Source organism: Brachyistius frenatus, unplaced genomic scaffold, assembly GCF_029030835.1.
Source record: "Brachyistius frenatus isolate BFR_SWC_R1_liver_20210118 unplaced genomic scaffold, ASM2903083v1 Contig_135, whole genome shotgun sequence".
In the NCBI taxonomy this organism is placed as follows: Eukaryota; Metazoa; Chordata; class Actinopteri; family Embiotocidae; genus Brachyistius; species Brachyistius frenatus.
In genome coordinates this window covers 632177-651282 of record NW_027210734.1, presented here as the reverse complement: position 1 = coordinate 651282, position 19106 = coordinate 632177, and the positions used below count along the sequence as shown (strand labels likewise).

General features: G+C 41.6%; 1 protein-coding gene across 1 annotated transcript; it reads left to right on the top strand.

Moving 5' to 3' along the window:
* The first annotated feature begins 1534 nt into the window (after positions 1 to 1534).
* Positions 1535 to 8680, top strand: rasl11a (RAS-like, family 11, member A). Its single transcript, XM_069714817.1, has 9 exons — positions 1535 to 1690; positions 2524 to 2715; positions 4794 to 4850; positions 4951 to 5033; positions 5831 to 5871; positions 5958 to 6087; positions 6273 to 6348; positions 6758 to 6834; positions 7740 to 8680. The coding sequence occupies exons 2-9, from the start codon at positions 2559 to 2561 to the stop codon at positions 7884 to 7886; spliced, it is 768 nt and encodes a 255-aa protein (XP_069570918.1). The 5' UTR covers positions 1535 to 1690; positions 2524 to 2558; the 3' UTR covers positions 7887 to 8680.
* Positions 8681 to 19106: the final 10426 nt, after the last annotated feature.

The following is a 19106-nucleotide window of genomic DNA, read 5'->3' as shown; positions in this document are numbered from 1 at the left end:
CTGTATCTGGAATGATCTCCTGTATCTGGAATGATCTCCTGTATCTGGACTGATCTCCTGTATCAGGAATGATCTCCTGTATCTGGAATGATCTCCTGTATCAGGAATGATCTCCTGTATCTGGAATGATCTCCTGTATCTGGAATGATCTCCTGTATCAGGAATGATCTCCTGGATCAGGAATGATCTCCTGTATCTGTCCTTGTGACAGCGGAGCTGGAGGAGTCTTTTGGAGAACGTCCTCCTCTGTCCCTGCAGCAGGTTGAGAGGGTGGACAGGATTATCCAATATGGATAATAGTTTGTTCAGCGTCCTCCTCTCCACCACCTTTTCCAGACTGTCCAGTTTGTAGCCGATGATGGAGCCGGCCTTCTTAACCAGTTTGTTAAGTCTGTTGGTGTCTCCGGCTCCAATGCTGCCCCCCTCCACCCCCAGCAGACCACAGCGAAGTACAGTTCACTGGCCACAACAGATGGTAGAACATCTCCAACATCTGGCTGCACACATTGAAGGATCGAAGTTTCCTCAAGAAAAAGAGTCGACTCATCACCTTCTTGTAGACAGCATTGATGTTGGTCTTCCAGTTCAGTCTGTTGTCATGGAGACACCAGGTACTTGTCCTCCTCCACCATGTCCACCTCCTCTCCCAGGACTCTCAGCGGTTGCGGAGCCGTCGTCTTCCTCCTGAAGTCGACCACCATCGATTAATGTTACAACCTTATCAGGATTTTAGCAATGCAGCCTTCAAGGTTTCACATTTATGAATTACATATTTGACCAGGATTGGCAGATGAATTTCAAAACAGTTAAACACTGCAGAAAAGTGATTAAAACATGAACTCAATGGGGACGATTATATTCCATCTGAAATTAAATTGCATGTTGTTTTTTTCTTCTCCAGAATACATATCCGGTGTGTAAATCCCATGTTCTCTGATGTGTATTCAGACCAAACAGAACTAAAAAAGGAAGAAACATTATGTTGTGTTTTTTTCCGTGAAGCAACTCCTACCCTGAACTTTAAAGTGTATAGTTTACTGTGTTTGCTATAAATAAAAAGCGCTGAAATATTGAGAAGCTATTGTTTGAGCTTTAGTTTCCACCGGGAGATGAAGACCAAAAGATGAGGTCAACGAAAAAAATCGTTACCATGACTTAAATTTCATCGATGCTAATTGCTGCTGGACAGTTGCTCTATGTGTTTCTATGCCAAAAATATTAAAACAATAATGTTTCCAAACTTTCCAGATTTTCAAATTCTCTGATATTATTGTGAATATGAATGAAATTACACATGAAAACTGTGAAGTTTCTATTAGGCTTTAATGTATATTGTAGTTATATTGTTGCATTTCAGTAACAGAAAAGAAGTCAACAATAAAGCAATTTATGAATATTAATTGTTGTTTTTATATTGTTGTTAATTGATGTGACTCGTCTTATTTTGAAGGTGAAATCATGTGGTTTCCGGTGTTGTTGTCCGTTTCTCTGTCTAACTTTATGGCTTCCTGCCGTCCAGCCTGGAAGCTGTGAGGGAGTGTCGCCGACGCACAACTCGGATGCACTGAAGTAAGTTTGATTCTTCACCCGGAGTGAGATTTGGCGGGCGGTGCTTCATGGCGCGGAGACTACAGAACCTCCTCTTCTGTGTTTATCTCAGTGGGGGAAAAAACAACAACAACTGATCCGTGTGAGTATTTTATTTATGTGAGCCTACTTTTTACTGCACATAACTTGAAGTAATCAGCATCACTAAATATTTGGCGTTGACTCAATGCATGTCCCGTTGTTAGTTTACATTGTATATATATATATTTTTAAAAAGGTTCAATTATATTTAAAAAAAAATTAAAATTTCAATTAAACAAACAAATATTTTTTAGCTATCGGAGTGAGAAATATTTACAAAACATACAAAGGTCTTTAAAGCACAAGAATAATATTTTTTCAAAGCTGTTTTTGCACATTTAACCTCCTCTTGGTTTAATGTGACCGAGTTGTTTTAAGATTATTTATCTTAATTTCGTTGTTTATGGACCCGAGAAGCGTAATGATGTCCGAGACCAGGCTGGAAAGTGGAGCCCGGTTCAGACTACAGGTCTCATGGGGATATTAGGGGACGGTTCAAAGTCTTCATCCCTCCTCCTCTTCCTGCGCCTCTCTCTGCTCTCTGTCCGCGGTCAGAGGCGTCAGATCGCTGCAGACCGCAACACTTTTTGTTTTTATTCATCATTTAGGCGTTAAAATAGCCGTGAAAGAATATATATTAGATTATTTAAGATCCACAGGTTTTTCACTCAGTGGAACCAAAGTTTGGACTGGAACTTGGATGCTGGGAAGATAATTGAGAACTCAGGACCATTTTTTTTTCCCTCAGTGATTTTGCAATAAATAGATTAAACAGGATACCTCTGGAGGTCATTCAAGCTCCCCGCGGCGTCCCTCCAGGAACATTATGGGCGCGTCGGTGTGACTTTCTCCCCGGGGCGCACGGGGGTTTTTGGTTGTGGTTTTCCCACACAGGAGCGGAGCTGGTCCGAGGGCAGAAGGGAAGCTAAATGCGGCTGACTGGCGACCCTGCACCGGGAACCATGAACAGCGGCGGGTCTGGTAGCTTCCTGCTGGTCCCCATACCGGAGTATCCCCTGCTGGACTGTGTGCCCAACAAGACGGTGAAGATTGTGGTGCTGGGGGCGAGCAACGTCGGCAAAACCGGTACTACACACTGAAAACCATGAAAGCATGAAGTTTTTTTTTTCCCCAGGAGATGAAGCTGACTTGTTGCTGATGTATGGATTTAAAATAGGAGAATGGTGGCTGGGAATTCCTCCATCTAAACGTGATACTGACCACCGATTAAACGCAGTCTGTTATGATTAAGAATATCTTTATGGTTTATTTTCATAGAGTGCTTGAAATTAAACAGTAGAAAATGTTTAAAATGCATAACCAATCCTGGACAGCAGGGTGCGACAATTCGCCCTTTTTTATAGTCATTAAAAAAATATATATATTTTCATCTATTTTTTTAAAGTGTTTAATCAATATAACCAGAAGTGGAGGAAGCAGTTTAGCAATTGACTGAAGTAACAGTTGAAACACAACAATGTCAACCTATTTAATCACAAGTAAAATCCTTGCATTGATGCTTTTACTTCAACAAAATGTATTCAAAGTTTTGAAAGTTGAAGTTCATGAAATGCAAAACGTCCTCTTTCAGGGTGTTATGATATTATGTGTTATATTTGTAGGTTATTATGAATGATGCATGCATTTGTGATGTTAAATGAGATGTTTTTTTCAGTCAGAGAAATGCAGTGGAGTAATAACTGCAACAGTTGAGATTTTCAAGTAACCTACAGTATAAATCCCTCTAATATTAAGATTAACTATAATTAAAATAGTAAGTCACTTTCTACCACATTTAAACTAATACAAGTAAAAGAAGGAAAACTGATTACCAGGCAAAAATGTATATGAATTACAATATATGCAAAGAAAGTTCAGCTTTCAGAGGGTCTCAGCTTATTTTTTGTTACATTTTAGAATGAATTGAATCATGTTTCGCGTTTTCCGATTACATGAGAGGTCCTGGGGTCAGAAAGCATGAGAGAGGCCGATCTGCAGTTTAGAGTAAACACATAAGAGATGAGAGCAGCAGAGGAAGCCTGACTACAAGCAGCTGATTCATTTGTGTGACTGTAGGAACGTGAAGGTTTTACAATTTGTAATAAACCTCGGGAGGAATTTTTAAAGTCTGTGTGGAACATTTGAGGACCGAAACAGTCCGACTGCATTCTGTCTGTGGTCACTAAATCAGAAGTAACTTGTGTTTAAAGCAGAGGTCTGGACTGTGTGACCTGATGGACCCCGATGATGTCACCGTGATGTCATCAGGGTGGTCTCGACTTGTGATCGGGCACTATAGCGGACAGCCTGCATGGCGTTGGAACTAAAAGAGCTTTTTACCTGACAGGGAAAGTTTAATGAAAGATGCATTGTGGGAAATGTAAGAAGTCAAGGAGATTGAGAGCCCGGCTCTTATTACAGGGACCAAAAGTGAGAATATCTTCACTGTTGCTGCTCTGATTTTGATTGGAAGTTTTATAATCAGTAGTATTTATTATAAACTATTATCCATAACAAAAAAAACTAAATTTCAAGCTTAAAAACAAGAAAATTTGCATATTTCATATTCATCTATTGTGTAAAAGTGGATATTCACACGCCCTCAGGATGAGTCTCAGTGTTCAGTGTGCCTTCCTCTCAAAAAAAAAAAATAATAAAATCCAAAAATATGTTGCTATTCTGAAGTTTTGAGTTATTTATTGAGGCATTTAGATCATCTTTAATTTGCATATATCTTTCAGTGAGTCCCACAACCTTATAAAATTGAGGCCTTTTCGCTCAAAAGGTGCAAAGTCTGCAAATCCGTGTCCACAATCCAAACACCAAGAGGTGGATTACGCAATCATTTACCAATACGACATGATGCAACTTTAGATTCTGAGAATTGGTGAATAATTTTCTGTGCTCACAATTTGGCTCGAGTTTGTTCAGCTCATCTCACCGATAATGGAGTCCTGAAAATCCAAAACATGTGTCGGGGAAAAGGAAAATTCCAGCAGTGTGTTGTGAGAGGAGAGTGTTATGTAGGTCAGTAGGTTGCAGCAGGTCAGCTGGTTTCTCTGATGCTGTAGGAGTCACTTAAAAACAAGATATTCTGGAATTCGTAAACATGTTATTCCTTCACTTTGTTTGCATTCCTGATTCAGACTTTTGTTTCCTTTCAGCTTTGATCGTCCGGTTTCTGACAAAGAGGTTTATTGGCGATTATGAAGCGAACACAGGTGAGTTTCCGTCCGAGTTCCCTTCTGCAAAATTCCAGCGTTGCAGCGAAAGAGCCCTATTGATCCGTTCATCCGTCCGCCTGAATTTCTCTGTCGGCAGGAGCGCTCTACTCCAGAAAGGTCACGCTGGATGGGGAGGAAGTGTCGCTTCAGATCCAGGATACACCCTGCGTTGCTCTGCAGGTGGAGTTTTCTCTTGCATCATAAATAGAAAAGCTTGCATAGAGACAGTTAGCGGGACAGCTAGCTCGGAGGGTGTGACGCACTCTTTTACAAGGCTGGCTATTGAAAATGACTTTCCCATTGAAATAGGTCTTTTCGGGCTTAAATTAATAAAGTATTAAAGTATTTCGAATTGGTGAGTTGGTTAAATATCTCTTCCTTTGCATCAGTGTCGAATTCACCATCTAAAAGTCCAACTTCCTCTAAAGCCCCCAAATTTGGAAAATCAAAAAAGGCTCTAATCTCAAAGCGATTTCAGGAATGTATTTGAAGTAAGAGGAAGTGACCCTTCGGACAATCTCTTCGCTGATGATGAGTTTAATGAGCGCAACGTGCCACGCGGCCCGTCCTGCTCGACAACCTGCAGTCTGTTTACAAAACCGGGCCTCCGAGCCGCTCGTTTCCTTCACTGTCGGGAGATAACGGGCGGGCGAGGAGGTCCGGGCCGACTCTCGGAGATTAAGACGGGAGTAATTGGTGTGGCGAGAGAGCCGAGAAGTCGAGAAGGTTCCCGTGTTAAAAAACGCAGGGCTTCATCTTCAAATGTTTGAACTTGACAACTGGGTAGTCCAGAGGGTCGAGAGTCTGAAGTTGGAAACAGCTGGTGTTTGGCCATAAATACACGTGTCTTGTAAATGAGCCTTTTCTCAGTAAAATCTCCTCCTCCTTGCTCACTTTAAACTGCTTCAAACGTGTCATTAAAACGACTGAGGAGATTTTCCCATTGCTTATTATGGTACGTGTCTGTGTTTCTGCAGGACGATGCTGAAGGCCTGTACTGCCAGGAGCAGATCAACAGGTCAGACTCAAATCACAGGGAATTTTTTGATTTTTAAACTCGATGACGTCACCTAAACTTTTTCCTCGTCGTGACTAAACTTCCAGGTCGATCTACTGGGCGGACGGTTACGTGCTGGTCTTCTCCATCACCGACCACAACAGCTACAGAACCATTCAGCCGCTGTACCAGCACGTCAGACGCATACACCCCTCCGGGAACATACCGGTCATACTGGTCGGTGTTTGAAGTCCAGACTTCCTGATGTAAAATAATGTGTCATCGTGTTGTCTCCTTTTAAACGGCGTGCTTATTCTTTCATTTAGCAGTACAAAAGTCTTTTAGCCCAACACGGAGCAGCCAATACGGACTAACCATAATCCTACAGTCTAATCCGTTTTGTAATCTGTAATCTGCTGCAGGTTGGAAACAAGAGCGACCTGCTCCGAGCCCGACAAGTGCCCGCAGACGAAGGCGAGACGCTGGCGGCTTCACTAGGTGGGACGTCCTCTGGATGCTCATCCAATCACGTTTCGAATTCTGAACCAAACACAAAAAACAGGAAGACGTGATCATAATGTTTGAGAGTTTAACTCTGACAGACGAAGATGTTGATGTTGATTGTAGAGTATGACAGATGGTTCACCGGGTCGAGTCATGGAGTTATAAATATTATACGTTGATCTGCGAGACTACTCGTTAGTCACCGACCAATCACAGCTCACGATCCTGCACGATGTCATCAGGAAGGAGTTAGCGAGATGAACGTGAACTCGAGAAATTAAGATAAAATACAGGGCAGAATTTTACTGGTTTGTTTCCTTATAATTTTGCCGTGTTGTCTAATGAACGAGGAAGGCTGAGTGTCATCAGGACGATGAGATCTGAACGCTGCCTCTGTTCACAGGAGGCGTTTACTTCGAGGCCTCGGCCAGAGAGAACCACGAGGGCGTCCACGCCGCCTTCCTGCATCTCTGTCAGGAGGTGAGAATATTTTGGTTGTGTTTTAGTTTGTTAGTCCTGAAATGTTGGATTGATGAGGACTGACGAACGACGACGGGTATCATTCCTCATCTATGTATCCGGACGTTGTGCACCAAACCTTTACGGGTTTTCACGTTCGGTAGGGAGCTCATACTGAACAGACCATTTCCCACTGATGCCCGGAGAATACAGAAATACCACATGTTTGTCTCTGGTCAGAAAAGGGCACTGCAGCAGCCCACAATAGACTGTTCGCTCTGTATATTTATTTTTCTGGTGGAATAATAAGAGTTCTTGCCCAGAAGCTCGATGCATTTTTGGTTGTGTTTCAACTTCCTGTTTTCATTTTCCTGTGCTGAAGAGAAAAGATTCCCAAAACTTTGAATTAATTTACCCAGGAAAATTAAGGTATTTGAATATATTTTTTACATCAACAATGGATTACAGACTTTGTGTAGTGTGAGAGGGGTCACTTGTTGAACCAGAAATATTGCGACTCAAATCCAAAACAGTCAAATAATGAACTGGAATTCCATATAAAAGTATGTAAATCCAAAGGCAGCAGCAGATTCAGGTAATAATCCTCTATAGGTGTATTACTACGAGCATCCTCTTTCACAGTTATTAAAATAAAAATATAATTCATCTCTTTTTTCAAAAAAAATTCTGAAACGGGACCTTCTTCTCCTCCAGCAGATACTTTTGATTAGTTTTAACATAAGAAACATGTTATGACAATTGAGTATAAACAGACATAAACAAAAACAAATATGTAGATTTGATTGACAATGTCAACATGTTTGTAATTTTTCTTATGAAAATCTCCTGACTTGACGTTGTGGCTCGAGCAGAGCTGACCTGTTCGTGTGTGTGCTCTTATTTTGGCGGGTCGCTCTGTCCTCCAGGTGATCCGAGCGCTGGGAGGAGGGAACGGGGAGAAAAGGAGGGGAGGCCTCCACCTGGCCAGACCCAAGTCTCCCAACATGCAGGAGCTGAAGAGGAGGTTCAGGCAGGTCCTGTCCTCCAAAGTCAAATCAGCCACGACCATCTGACGACAGGAGGGGAAGAAAAAACACGAGGACACGCAGTCGGTAACGAGGCGGAACGAAGGGCTCCTGTAGAAAAATGACAAGAGGAGGTATCGAAGAGTTGTGACTTCTAAGTTTGAGGTCCGAGGCCTTTAACGGCATGAAGAAGAGCACGGCTGAACTCGTCTGAAGGGATTTCAAAGTGTTTCAAAGAGCACGAGAAGTCCTCATCACATGCACAGATAAAGACGGAGAAGTGAGAGGAGGTTTCTCTTCTGGACTCTTCAAGTACAACAAGGTCGCTGCTCCAAGACTGACAAACAAACAGCTCGCGCTGTGTTAGAAAACTCCACATGTTTATCAGCAAAAGTTTACGGCACTTTGGGGGCAGTTCATGTCTTTCCTTTTTTTGAGGTTGAAAATCCCTGAATGCATCATGACTGAAGGAAATTAAAAACCTTAAAACAATAAAGACTTACATTTATGTAACTTTATTTCATCTCACCAGTTATGGTTTCATTATGTTTTGGTTTTAATGGAGATTTTTGTCTTTTATTGAGGGAATTAAATGAAACTCAAAAGATGTCTTTTTTATTTTTTCTTAAAAATTCAGGTCGATCCACATGAGAATTTGCAGGCATGAAGTTTTCAACCAAAAACAGGAAATGACCTCAAAACGAAAGCGTTCGAGGCTTCACACAGACAAATGCTGACCTTTGACTGCAGGACGGAAACCTTGCCATAACAAAACAAACCAAGGACAAGCTTCTGATAATTATAAAGAACCCCGTGGCTGCCAATAAAAAAATACAAGCAAAGTCAGTGTCTTAATATTTTTTTGTTCAGGCTTGACAATGACCTAAAAACTAAAAATGTAAAACAAGTTTTCAGTGTTTTCCAGAGCATCTAAAACTCTAAAGATCATGAACTTAAATGTAAAATGTACTTTTCATGTTTAAATTGGCAGATTTAAACTTGAACATGAAACCTAACTTTTACCGGGATTCAGTCATTCCATTATGAACATTTAGTTTTGCTATAAATTTCCTTTTCAAACATGAAAATCTAAATTGGATTAAAAACATTTGAATTTGATCATTCAACTGAATTAAATTTGATGTATTTCAAGCCAGTTATTTCCAGAGAATTCAGTTGTTTCTTCATGTTTAATTGCTGAGTCAATAAACAGAAGCTTCGATCAGATTTGTTTTAAACCGCCGACATTCATCTTTAAAATCTCTCAAATCTAGAAGGACGACAGGCTGGCAAAACGGTGTCCAGTAAACGCTGCATTTCTGAATCCATGCAACTCCTTTACGAGTCCTAGTTTGATTGTAACTGTGACGACGTAAACTTTTCCACCGTAGCTCAGTCCGAACGATCCGAACTGGAGGTGTGATTGCACCTTTAACACGTTTCATCTCTAATGCTTTTGGGAGGGAAGGTTTTGGTGTTGTGAGGGGTTCATGTCGCTCCGGAGGCCTTTTCCTTCCCGACGAGAAGGAATTTGCGGGCGGGTCACGGGATTCTCGGGACCAAGACGAGACACCGCGTTGAGCTTAAAGTCGCAGGAAACACGAGTCCCGAATTCACCGTCGTGTTCGTGGTTCAAAACCCAACAGTGTGAAAGAATTCATGGAATCAGTGCGGAAAAATCAGTCGGTGAGGAGTCGGGATCTCGCCCAAGTATGGAAAAAAGTTGGGGTGTATGTTGTTTGTACCATGTGTATTCTGTGTGTGTGTGTGTGTGTGTGTGTGTGTGTGTGTGTGTGTGTGTGTGTGTGTGTGTGTGTGTGTGTGTGTGTGTGTGTGTGTGTGTTTTCTGCTGTTCTCATGACCTCTCCACTCACTGAAACACACAAAATTCCCAGTAAAAGACAAATTCCTTTGCATCTGGAATTTCTTTCTTGGTCAATGAACCGCCACTCTAAACCCTTCGGCAGTACACGCACACGCACATGCACACGCACACGCACACACACACACACACACACACACACACACACACACACACACACACACACACACACACACACACACACACACACACACGCACACACACACAGAGAAGCACACACTTTAGAAATTGTCTGCTGACCCCAACTAGTGACCTTTTGCCCTCTGACCTTTTAAAAGCAGCGGGGCTTCATCAGAGTCTCGGAGAAAGCTGAGATGAAGATGAAGCCGCACTCCTGAGGATCCTGAGATGCCAAGACAAAGGTGTGTGTGTGTGTGTGTGTGTGTGTGTGTGTGTGTGTGTGTGTGTGTGTGTGTGTGTGTGTGTGTGTGTGTGTGTGAGAGAGAGAGAGAGAGAGAGACAGAAAATGAGATTTTCTCCTACTTTTCTGCTACTTTAAGTATACTTTCCATGTGTTTTCATTCTCACACGCGCACACACACACACACACATCTGTCTTTCTATCTTTGTGGGGACACTCACTGACAGCCTTGTACTATAAACTTAACCATCAAAACCAGCTGTCTAACATTAAGACTCAAAGACCCTTTCGAAAGTCTGTCCTCACTTTCCAAATTCACCCTCCCTCCCAAACTCATCACAATCTGGTCCTCACAAAGATACACACATGCACACACACACACACACGCACACACGCACACACGCACACACGCACACACGCACACACACACACACACACACACACACACACACACACACACACACACACACACACACACACACACACACACACACACACACACACACACACACACACACACACACACACACCAAGTCCGTCTTAAAGACCTTCTTCCTGTGTGCCACTGGAGCAAGTGTGCCTCCGTTCTCAGATGAATAAATGAGGAATTCCTTCCTTCTTCCCCTCGCTGCCAGTGATCTGCTCCGTAATGGACTTAATGTGAGTTTATTTGATGAATGAAGAGTTAATGGGACATTTAGGAGGCTGCATTTAGGAAAACGGAACCTCCGCTAGCTGCTCCCTTTTTGGGTAAGGACACGGAGAGCCGAGGTGAACGTCTGGGTTCCGTTTCAACAGGAAGAAAAATCTAAAATTACATCAGCATTCTTACTAAATGAACGGCTCTTACAATCTATAGTAATGCATCACATAAACGCAGCTGTTTGTCTTATTAAAAGAGCCAAAGCAAATCTCTGAGCTTATAATGGTGTCAAACAGAGCATCCTTGCTAATCCGTCCAAATGCACATGGGAGATAGAATTCAAAACCGTAGCCACATACACAGGGAGCCCTGCAGAAATAACCGGATTAAACTCCTGAGGAGCCGCCGCCGGCCCCTGCCGGCCTTTATGACCGTATAATCATTTCCCCAAGTACGCAGAAAACAGCAAGTACTCTAGAGAGGAAATAATTAGATTAATAAACAATCACCTGGCAACACTTACAAGCAATATAGAAAAACTTGAAGTACCTTAAAGTACAATACCACAGATGGCCACTAGGGGCTGGCTCCAAAAAAACCTCCAGTCCCAATAGACTCCCGTTCAAAAAGCGTCCTCTTATTGCATGGAATACGAAATAAAAAAAATTAATCAATATTTATATTATGGGCCTCAAATAGTGGCATTTTGGGGTTAATACAGATATCAATACAAATGAATATCAAGTTAATAGGCTATGAAGGAAGCTTGGAGAGTTGCCCTCCTTGCTCGGTGAATCCAGCCTCGTCCACAGATAAAACATATTGCAAATCATAATAACACATGTCTGACGCGAATATTACACGTTGGGAAAAACCTCTTTAAACGGACTAAACTTATATTTCTGTCAAGTCTAAATTTAACAAAATTTTCCACTTTACTCTCTTTACTAGCAACTTTTGGGTCCTGAGACCTTTGAGTAAAATTCATATCCATTCATAGTTTTTATTCATGATTATAATCCAGGAAAAATGAACAAAGCATTGACCGGTAGTGTGTGTGTGTGTGACTCTTGAGTCTTGGTTTTTTTCTGTGCACTGAAGAAATGAAAATCCCTTTGGGACAAGAAAACATCGCCGCATACCAGACTTTGCTGGGATTTGACCACACGTGCGTACGTTTGAAGTGTGATTTAATATTAGTTGGAGTTGGCAGACGGTGCTGCTTGTACAGAAATGTGAGCAGAGAACACAGGGGGAGGATTTAAGAGGGAGTTACACATGTCTAAGTCTATGGACACGCACGCTCATGCAGCTCATGCCAGTTGGTCAACGTTGGCATATGGAAGTCATTCATCTTTCCAGGTAAGACAGAGAAGAGAAAACCTTCCTACAGTTCCCCAAAGTCTCCTTTACAGTGTTTAGTGTTTGACTTAAAGCGCTTCACTGGCAGCTGTTGGCTCTCACTGTTGAATGAAAACCTCAACTCATCTGTTGCTGAACATTCGGTTCACTCATGAGCTTGCTCGGCACAAACCTTTACTGCCCCAAAAAGAAAGCTTTCTGACGGAAATAGTAATAGTAATAGTAATTCCAGGATTCTGGTGCATTAAAGTCGGTTTCACGACTACACAAGCATGAGGGGAGAAACAAAATACTGGGGATGGACATTTCAAGCAAAAATACTATTCAAAATTTGCTCAGAACTATTCGATTATTTATCAACCATTTGCCTCCCTCTTTATGTTGTTTAACGTGGGTTTGCAGACAGCTTTTAGGTGGATTACCACCAACTTGTGACGGGAGTAACGCATTAAAACCAGGTGCTGGTAAAAACAGGAAAATCATGTCCCAATGCTGACAGCTGTACGGGCTAACAAAGGTACACCTTTACTCAGATCCGGGGTGACATGTAACAAATGTTCTTTTTTTTTTTGTTGACTTTTGTCGACAAAGACACAAGACGTTTAAATGTGGAAAGACTGGTGCCGGGAAAGCGAGAGCAAAGGCCAACACCCAATCTGACCTTCGGCATCGTGTTGCTGAAGTATGTGACTGTTGTACAAGTAACGACCATCTGGTGACCCGGTTCAGATGACGTCTATCTATTGTGAGTTTTGTACTTCATCAGAGGAGATGTTGAGCGGATGGTTTTGATACAACAGCAGACACGAGCGCAGGAGACTCGTGGAACAGCTTTTTAAAAACCACGCTTACTGTTGCCATGACAACAACAGTTGCATAACTTTAAAGAAGTCTTGACTTTTAACGCACCAAACAGATAAAAAAATGTGTTTTATCTCTCCCTATAACCCCCGCCAAGTGGGTTTTTAGCTTCAGAGCCACAAAACATGACACTTAACCAAATGTGCAAGTAGAAAGAAAATAGAGAGGAAGAGAAAAACCCAGACTGAGATGAATGATGTCATCTTATCAGCCGCTAACCCCCCTCCCAGAGTACTCTTCTGGTGACCACTATGGGAAAGCACTTCATCAGCAGCAGCATGGAGGACATAAACCAGCTGTGTGTGCATGCACGCGCGTGTGTGTGTGTGTGTGTGTGTGTGTGTGTGTGTGTGTGTGTGTGTGTGTGTGTGTGTGTGTGCGTGTGCGTGTGCGTGTGTGTGTGTGTGTGTGCGTGTGTGTGTGTGTGTGTGTGTGTGTGTGTGTGTGTGTGTGTGTGTGTTGGCTTGTTCGGTTATCTGTAAGGAGGCGGCAGGAAGTTAAGGGTCGTGTCTGGAATGAAGTCGAGACCCTCGAACCAGAAAGGGAGCAAGAAAACAAAGGAGGTAGAGAGACAAACAGAGAGCGATCAATACGGTGAAAATGGCCGACTGTAAAGGTGAAAAAAATAAGCATTAAAGTGACGGAGAGCGTTGCCAGAAAACGGGGAGGAAGAGGAGAGGTGGAAGATAACAGGCGCTGAAGGGAGACAAAGTCAGGCAGATAAAACTAAGACATAGAAACAGGAAGATTATCAGTTGTTTGTCCAGACTGTAAAACAAACGAACACGTCTGCTTTCACCACAAGACAAGATAGGAAATGTTTAGCTGCCCGACAACAGTAACGTTATGAGTGGCAGCCAAATGCCAGCGAGAAAGGCCAGCGCTGCTTTTAGATGATAAAAATCAAGAACACCGCACATTTTCCTAAATCAGTCCCTAAGAGGGAGAGTTATATCTAGAACAAAGGAAAGAGGTGGCCATAAAAGGAGCCAAAAAGTCAAAAGAGGAACAAAAAAACCAGTTTTTATAATCTGTAGTAAAAATGATATCCTAAAAAGGAGTTAAACACGTGTAACCGTAGACTTTTATAACTTTTATGCTGTAAATTAACAATGACAGTGGAAAAATGACACAAAATGGGACCATAAAGGACGGAAACTGGGCTTTCTATCTTTCATGACTGGAGGATAATTCCAGTAGTTAGCAAAATGGCCGTCCTAGGTTGAAAATATCTTGTTTACTTTCAGTCGAACTCCACAACAAAAAAATGATTCATGCATAAATAGCGTTTCCTGAAAAGCTGCAGGGTTGCACTTTCTGCCCCGTCATTTTGTGTGACCTCGTTTTTATCCTGAGTCTCGACAACAGAGGTGGAAAGTAGCACCAACCCGTAGAGCCACAACGGGCATATTATCATGGGATGTGTCAGGTTGAACTAAATTAGAATAATCCTGAAACCACCAAGACCACTCGAGCAAAATGATGCATCATCTTTACGGCCCTCTTTTCATCAACAACAGCCTGACGACACCCTCCAACATGCTGACTGCTGCAAAAGAAGTTCTGATCTGCAATTTGTAAGTTCAGGGTTTGGTTGACCAGTTTCGGTCAGATGTTTTGTGACGCTGCCTTCACCTTTGAGGTCCTCCTCAGTCAGTAAAGCAGCTCTTACATCGACTCAAAGGGTCAAATTGAATTCTTTTTTTTAACAAAAGATCGGCCCTACATAAAAACACAAAGGCCAAATTTCCACTGCTGCGACTTTTCTTTATTTGGGTTTTCCACTGTTCCCCCTTGTAGTGGCATCGTGGTCGCATTGATTCTCTGTATTTGGCTGTTTGCCACTACGATAAGCAAAATGTATTTTTAGAATAGGGAGTTTTGGGAAATACCACAGAGTTCATGGATCTGCAGTGTTTTCATGTCACCTTTGGAAAACCAAAAGAGAGCAAGTAGAGCCGGTAGCAGCGGTGGAAAAGAGGCTAAAGACTCCTTGACGTAAGGGAGCAAAGGTTAAACAAATCATCTGGAGAAGAGGTAAAGTTTCTTAATGGCCTTGTTAAAGCACATCGTTACCCACCAGCTACTTCTCATGATTCATCAATTAAGCTGCTTTCCTTGAGAGCGATCCAGCACAGAGCAACACGGGATTTATGCTGATTAATCAAAAATCATGAACTTATCTGGAAAACAATGATGCGAGCCAAGATGACAGAGAGAAATCTGGAAAAGAAGCTGTTGATATATGTTTGGATATGAGGACCACAGCAGGAATCCTTTGCAAACGTAGAAACAAAGATCTGTGTGGACAAACTGTCCCTTCAGCCACTGTTGGTCCCTGAATGTCCCGCTTCGTCTCCAGAAACGCTGCGTGAGGTCAGGACGGCTGAGAGACACGGCGAGGCGGGGAGAGAGGAAATGGGAGGCTGAATGGGTTTCCCACTGGGAGCTTTGCGGCCAAAAATAGAGACAACAGACCTCAGATTTGTTGCTATGCAACGGCTACATGGGCGGCGTCTCGAGGCCACAGCGGCTAACGACTTAGCAAACTAGCAGGCGGGTAACGTAATGCAGGAAATTCAGTTTGGTTCGGTTCAGACAGGCTAAAATTTAATATTTTGGTTTTTATCGAATCAAATTAAATGACAAAAATTGTATTATAATTATCAACAAAATACTAAAATGAAATCAACATCAGGTGCCAAAATGAACATGTCTCTGCACAGCTATAAGAAGCACATCACTTTTCGGAGGTATTTCTCAACATATACTGTCGTTCAAAGAGTTTTCCACTTGGTTGCATATATTTAATAAGCATGTGTCTACATTGAAACGTTGAGAAGATTTAAGGAGTTTAAAAAACTATTTTTCTTTTACCTACAATAGATCACCTGAAGTCATAAAACCACTGTGATATAACTCTCATGTCTGATATCAGTCCCTCCTGGACAGTCTGTTTGCTTTATTCCTCAGTGGATATTATACAAAAAAAAAATGGAATCATTGCAGGAAATTCTTCAGAAAATGTGAATTCTCAAGGTGAACAAAAAGGTTTTCATGATATATTGTAGATGAGTGCTGTCTCTGTGTTTTCCATAAGTTAAGAGGGAGATTAGAAAGAAGTTTTAGAGATCCTCTAGTTGCCATAACAAATAAACAGCAACCACGACAACTTTGTGTGCATGTGTGAGTGTTTTTGTGTGCTAGACAGCCACTTGTACTGGCAGCCTCCGCGCTATCTGGTGGAGTGAAATGAAGCCGAAGAAATTCAACCATCACAGACGGGAGAAAGAGAAATACAGGAATCATGTTCTTGTGTGCTTCTGTGAGAAACAAACTTTTGAATTTGGCCTTTTCCGGCCAAATCATTACGTCATCACGCCTCTAACTTTCCATCTCTCCAAGATAAACATGCCGACATGGGAGGATGAGTCACGCTCGCTGATTTATCAAACATATCCTTCAGGGAAGAGGAAATTCTTTGAGTGAGGTTGTCTCTGAAGTTCACTTCACTGACACAGTAAAAGTAAATTTCCTTGGTGAAGTTTTTTGAGCTGCGGAGCGTCGTGTTGTGACCTCCAACACTTTGAAATGTTCTTTTTAAACCTGCGTGTGGTTTCCATTGGGTGGTAGGGCTTGTTCTTTTTTCCTATTCATTCTCATTTCTCATTCATGTCACTCTTCTTTTCTGACTTTTCATCATCGCTGCCTTGATGTGGCTTCAAATTACAGCCACCATCAGATAAGTCAGAGTTTTAGACTGACTGAGGCCCACTGAGAGAAAAGAAAGGCACTGAATGGATGTTTCAACACGAGCCAATGTGAAATTTAAATATACTAATGTACAAGAAGCATTTATACTGGGGAATGAATCCTGTCCCCTGTACTACCGCTTGTTCGTTAATAACATAAATACTCACATAAAGATTCCCTAAATAAATTCCCTGAAATTGTTTGCACAATAATTTTTGCAAGGAGGACGTCATAGTAAATATTTACATAAAGTAAATGTAACCGTCTTAAATAAGGTTGATATTGTGGATGAACGGGCCCATTAAGTGACAACAAAAGCTCTTTCTTTCTTTTTCCACTAACAGATGTTGCCCACGATCTATATTTATAATATGTGATATGCAGCATGCTTATTATCATAGGAAGCGATACATATTAGTCATTATCAGTAAGTGTTTTGTTTTTTTAAATACAATTTTTTTTTGTCAAATCTTTGCTAATTTTTATCACAAAAAAACTCACTTAGAAATTCTCACATAGTTTGTTTGGTTTGGGGGCTTTTCGTCCTTTGAAAGCCACTTATATCCAACAAGGCCTCCAGAGGCAGCGTTGTGTCAGCTTGAAGGCCTGTATGTATGCAGCTGCTGTCGCCACTGATGGAATGTAAAAAACTAGTTTCGTCCCATCTACGTCCCCCTCCAAACCCCCTCCAACCCCCCTCCAAACCCCCCTCCAACCCTCCTCCAACCCCCCTCCAAACCTCCAAACCCCCTCCAACCCTCCTCCAACCCCCCTCCAAACCCCTCTCCAACCTGTCCACCTCTGCACGCCGCGGTGCCGGTCAGTCTTGAGAACGAGGGGCCCTCCGTCAGCACCCGCCAAGTGACCGTTTCATTAAGATAAGTGCCATTCAGAAAAGAGGGAGGTCGTGATCGATTCAAAGAGTTGCTTATGGCAGAGACTGTCAACACCTGGATATAAGGGGACCGTTTGAATGGCACAGTGACCTTGGGTTGAACTCTGCTGTAGACTTGCGTCAGTCTTCATCAGCCACTGATTCCAAACGGAGGTCTTATAATGACAACTAAACCGTCTCCAAGGTGACGGAGCCGACCATAAAGGATGTAAATTGCTCTCATAGCCTATTATGTTTCATTTGTGTACCATCAATCATGTGAAAGGAGTTTTTGAAAGTGTGTTGAATCAGCATGTCTTTCATCAGCATGACTCTATTAGCATGTGCGCCGGCTGGTCAGGACTTCACATCTGGACTGATTTGTTTTGGGTTTTGCAAGAGTTGAGTTTAGAGAAAGAAATTATAATAACACGGTGTAACTTTATTACGTAAACAGGTTGGAAAGATGCCTTTGGCTTAAATCCCCTCTAAGATAAAGCACACGGCAGATATCTGTTTATAAAGCTACAAACCTTTAAACAGAAACGTATTTTAATTTGCCTTGATGTTGCTTTTAGCTTAATTTGCTTTTGATATTTCGAGGAAAGTTTTTCCATGTGTATTTGAATCCAAACGTGACGGTGAACCTGGCAAAGAAACACAGCAATATGGTGAGTGAGATAATCTACTTAAATCTGTCAACTCAATAAAAAAAAAAGGCCGAAGCAATGACATTTTGCCTGTAGAAATGTGCAGGCGCCACATTGTGCAATAACTTTTATCACCCTCTCACACTGAATGGGGGAGACTCAGTGGAGCCAAAAAAAAAAAACCTGGCAGAATCTGCTTCACGTTGGCTCCAGTCTGGGTTTGAAGAAGTACCACTGTTGTTTTGTTTTTTAACTGAAAACTCCAACAGAGGACGGACTGAGGCGGTCGGCTGTTGTTTCTGTATCGTGCTGCCCTCTAGCTTTCAGAGGAGCTCCGCACTGTGTGTGGAAATACAGTACATATATACTTCTATTTATTAACTGAAAAATGAAGTTTTCTCGAACAAGGTTTGTTTAAATTTAACAGAACGGGTGGATATGAATGTAAACATCAATTAAAAAAAAAATATATATATACCGAATTATAATCTTATAGAAGTTTAAAGTGCCGATCGTCCATGTAATTTGTTTATTTGTTGTTTATAACAGGAGTGCTGGCAGTTGTTTTTTTTACCTCACACTTTCAGAAATTGTTGTCAAATAAATACTTATAAATAGCATAAAAATGTATGTAATCGAATTATTTTTAAATGTTCAAATAGCCTACTAGTTTGAACATTTAACAAAATGAAACTCAATAGCTGTATTCTTAAATGTAACAAACGTAAGTAATTCATTGTTCAATATTTAATCTATAAAAGTTTACATTTTTTGGTTTTAAAGTTTTTAAGTTAAAGTTGTCATAGTTAAATCAAAACTAATAATGGCATCACATGTTGAGGAAACTTGTATTAAAATAATAGGAAAGGAAAAGTTTTTTTC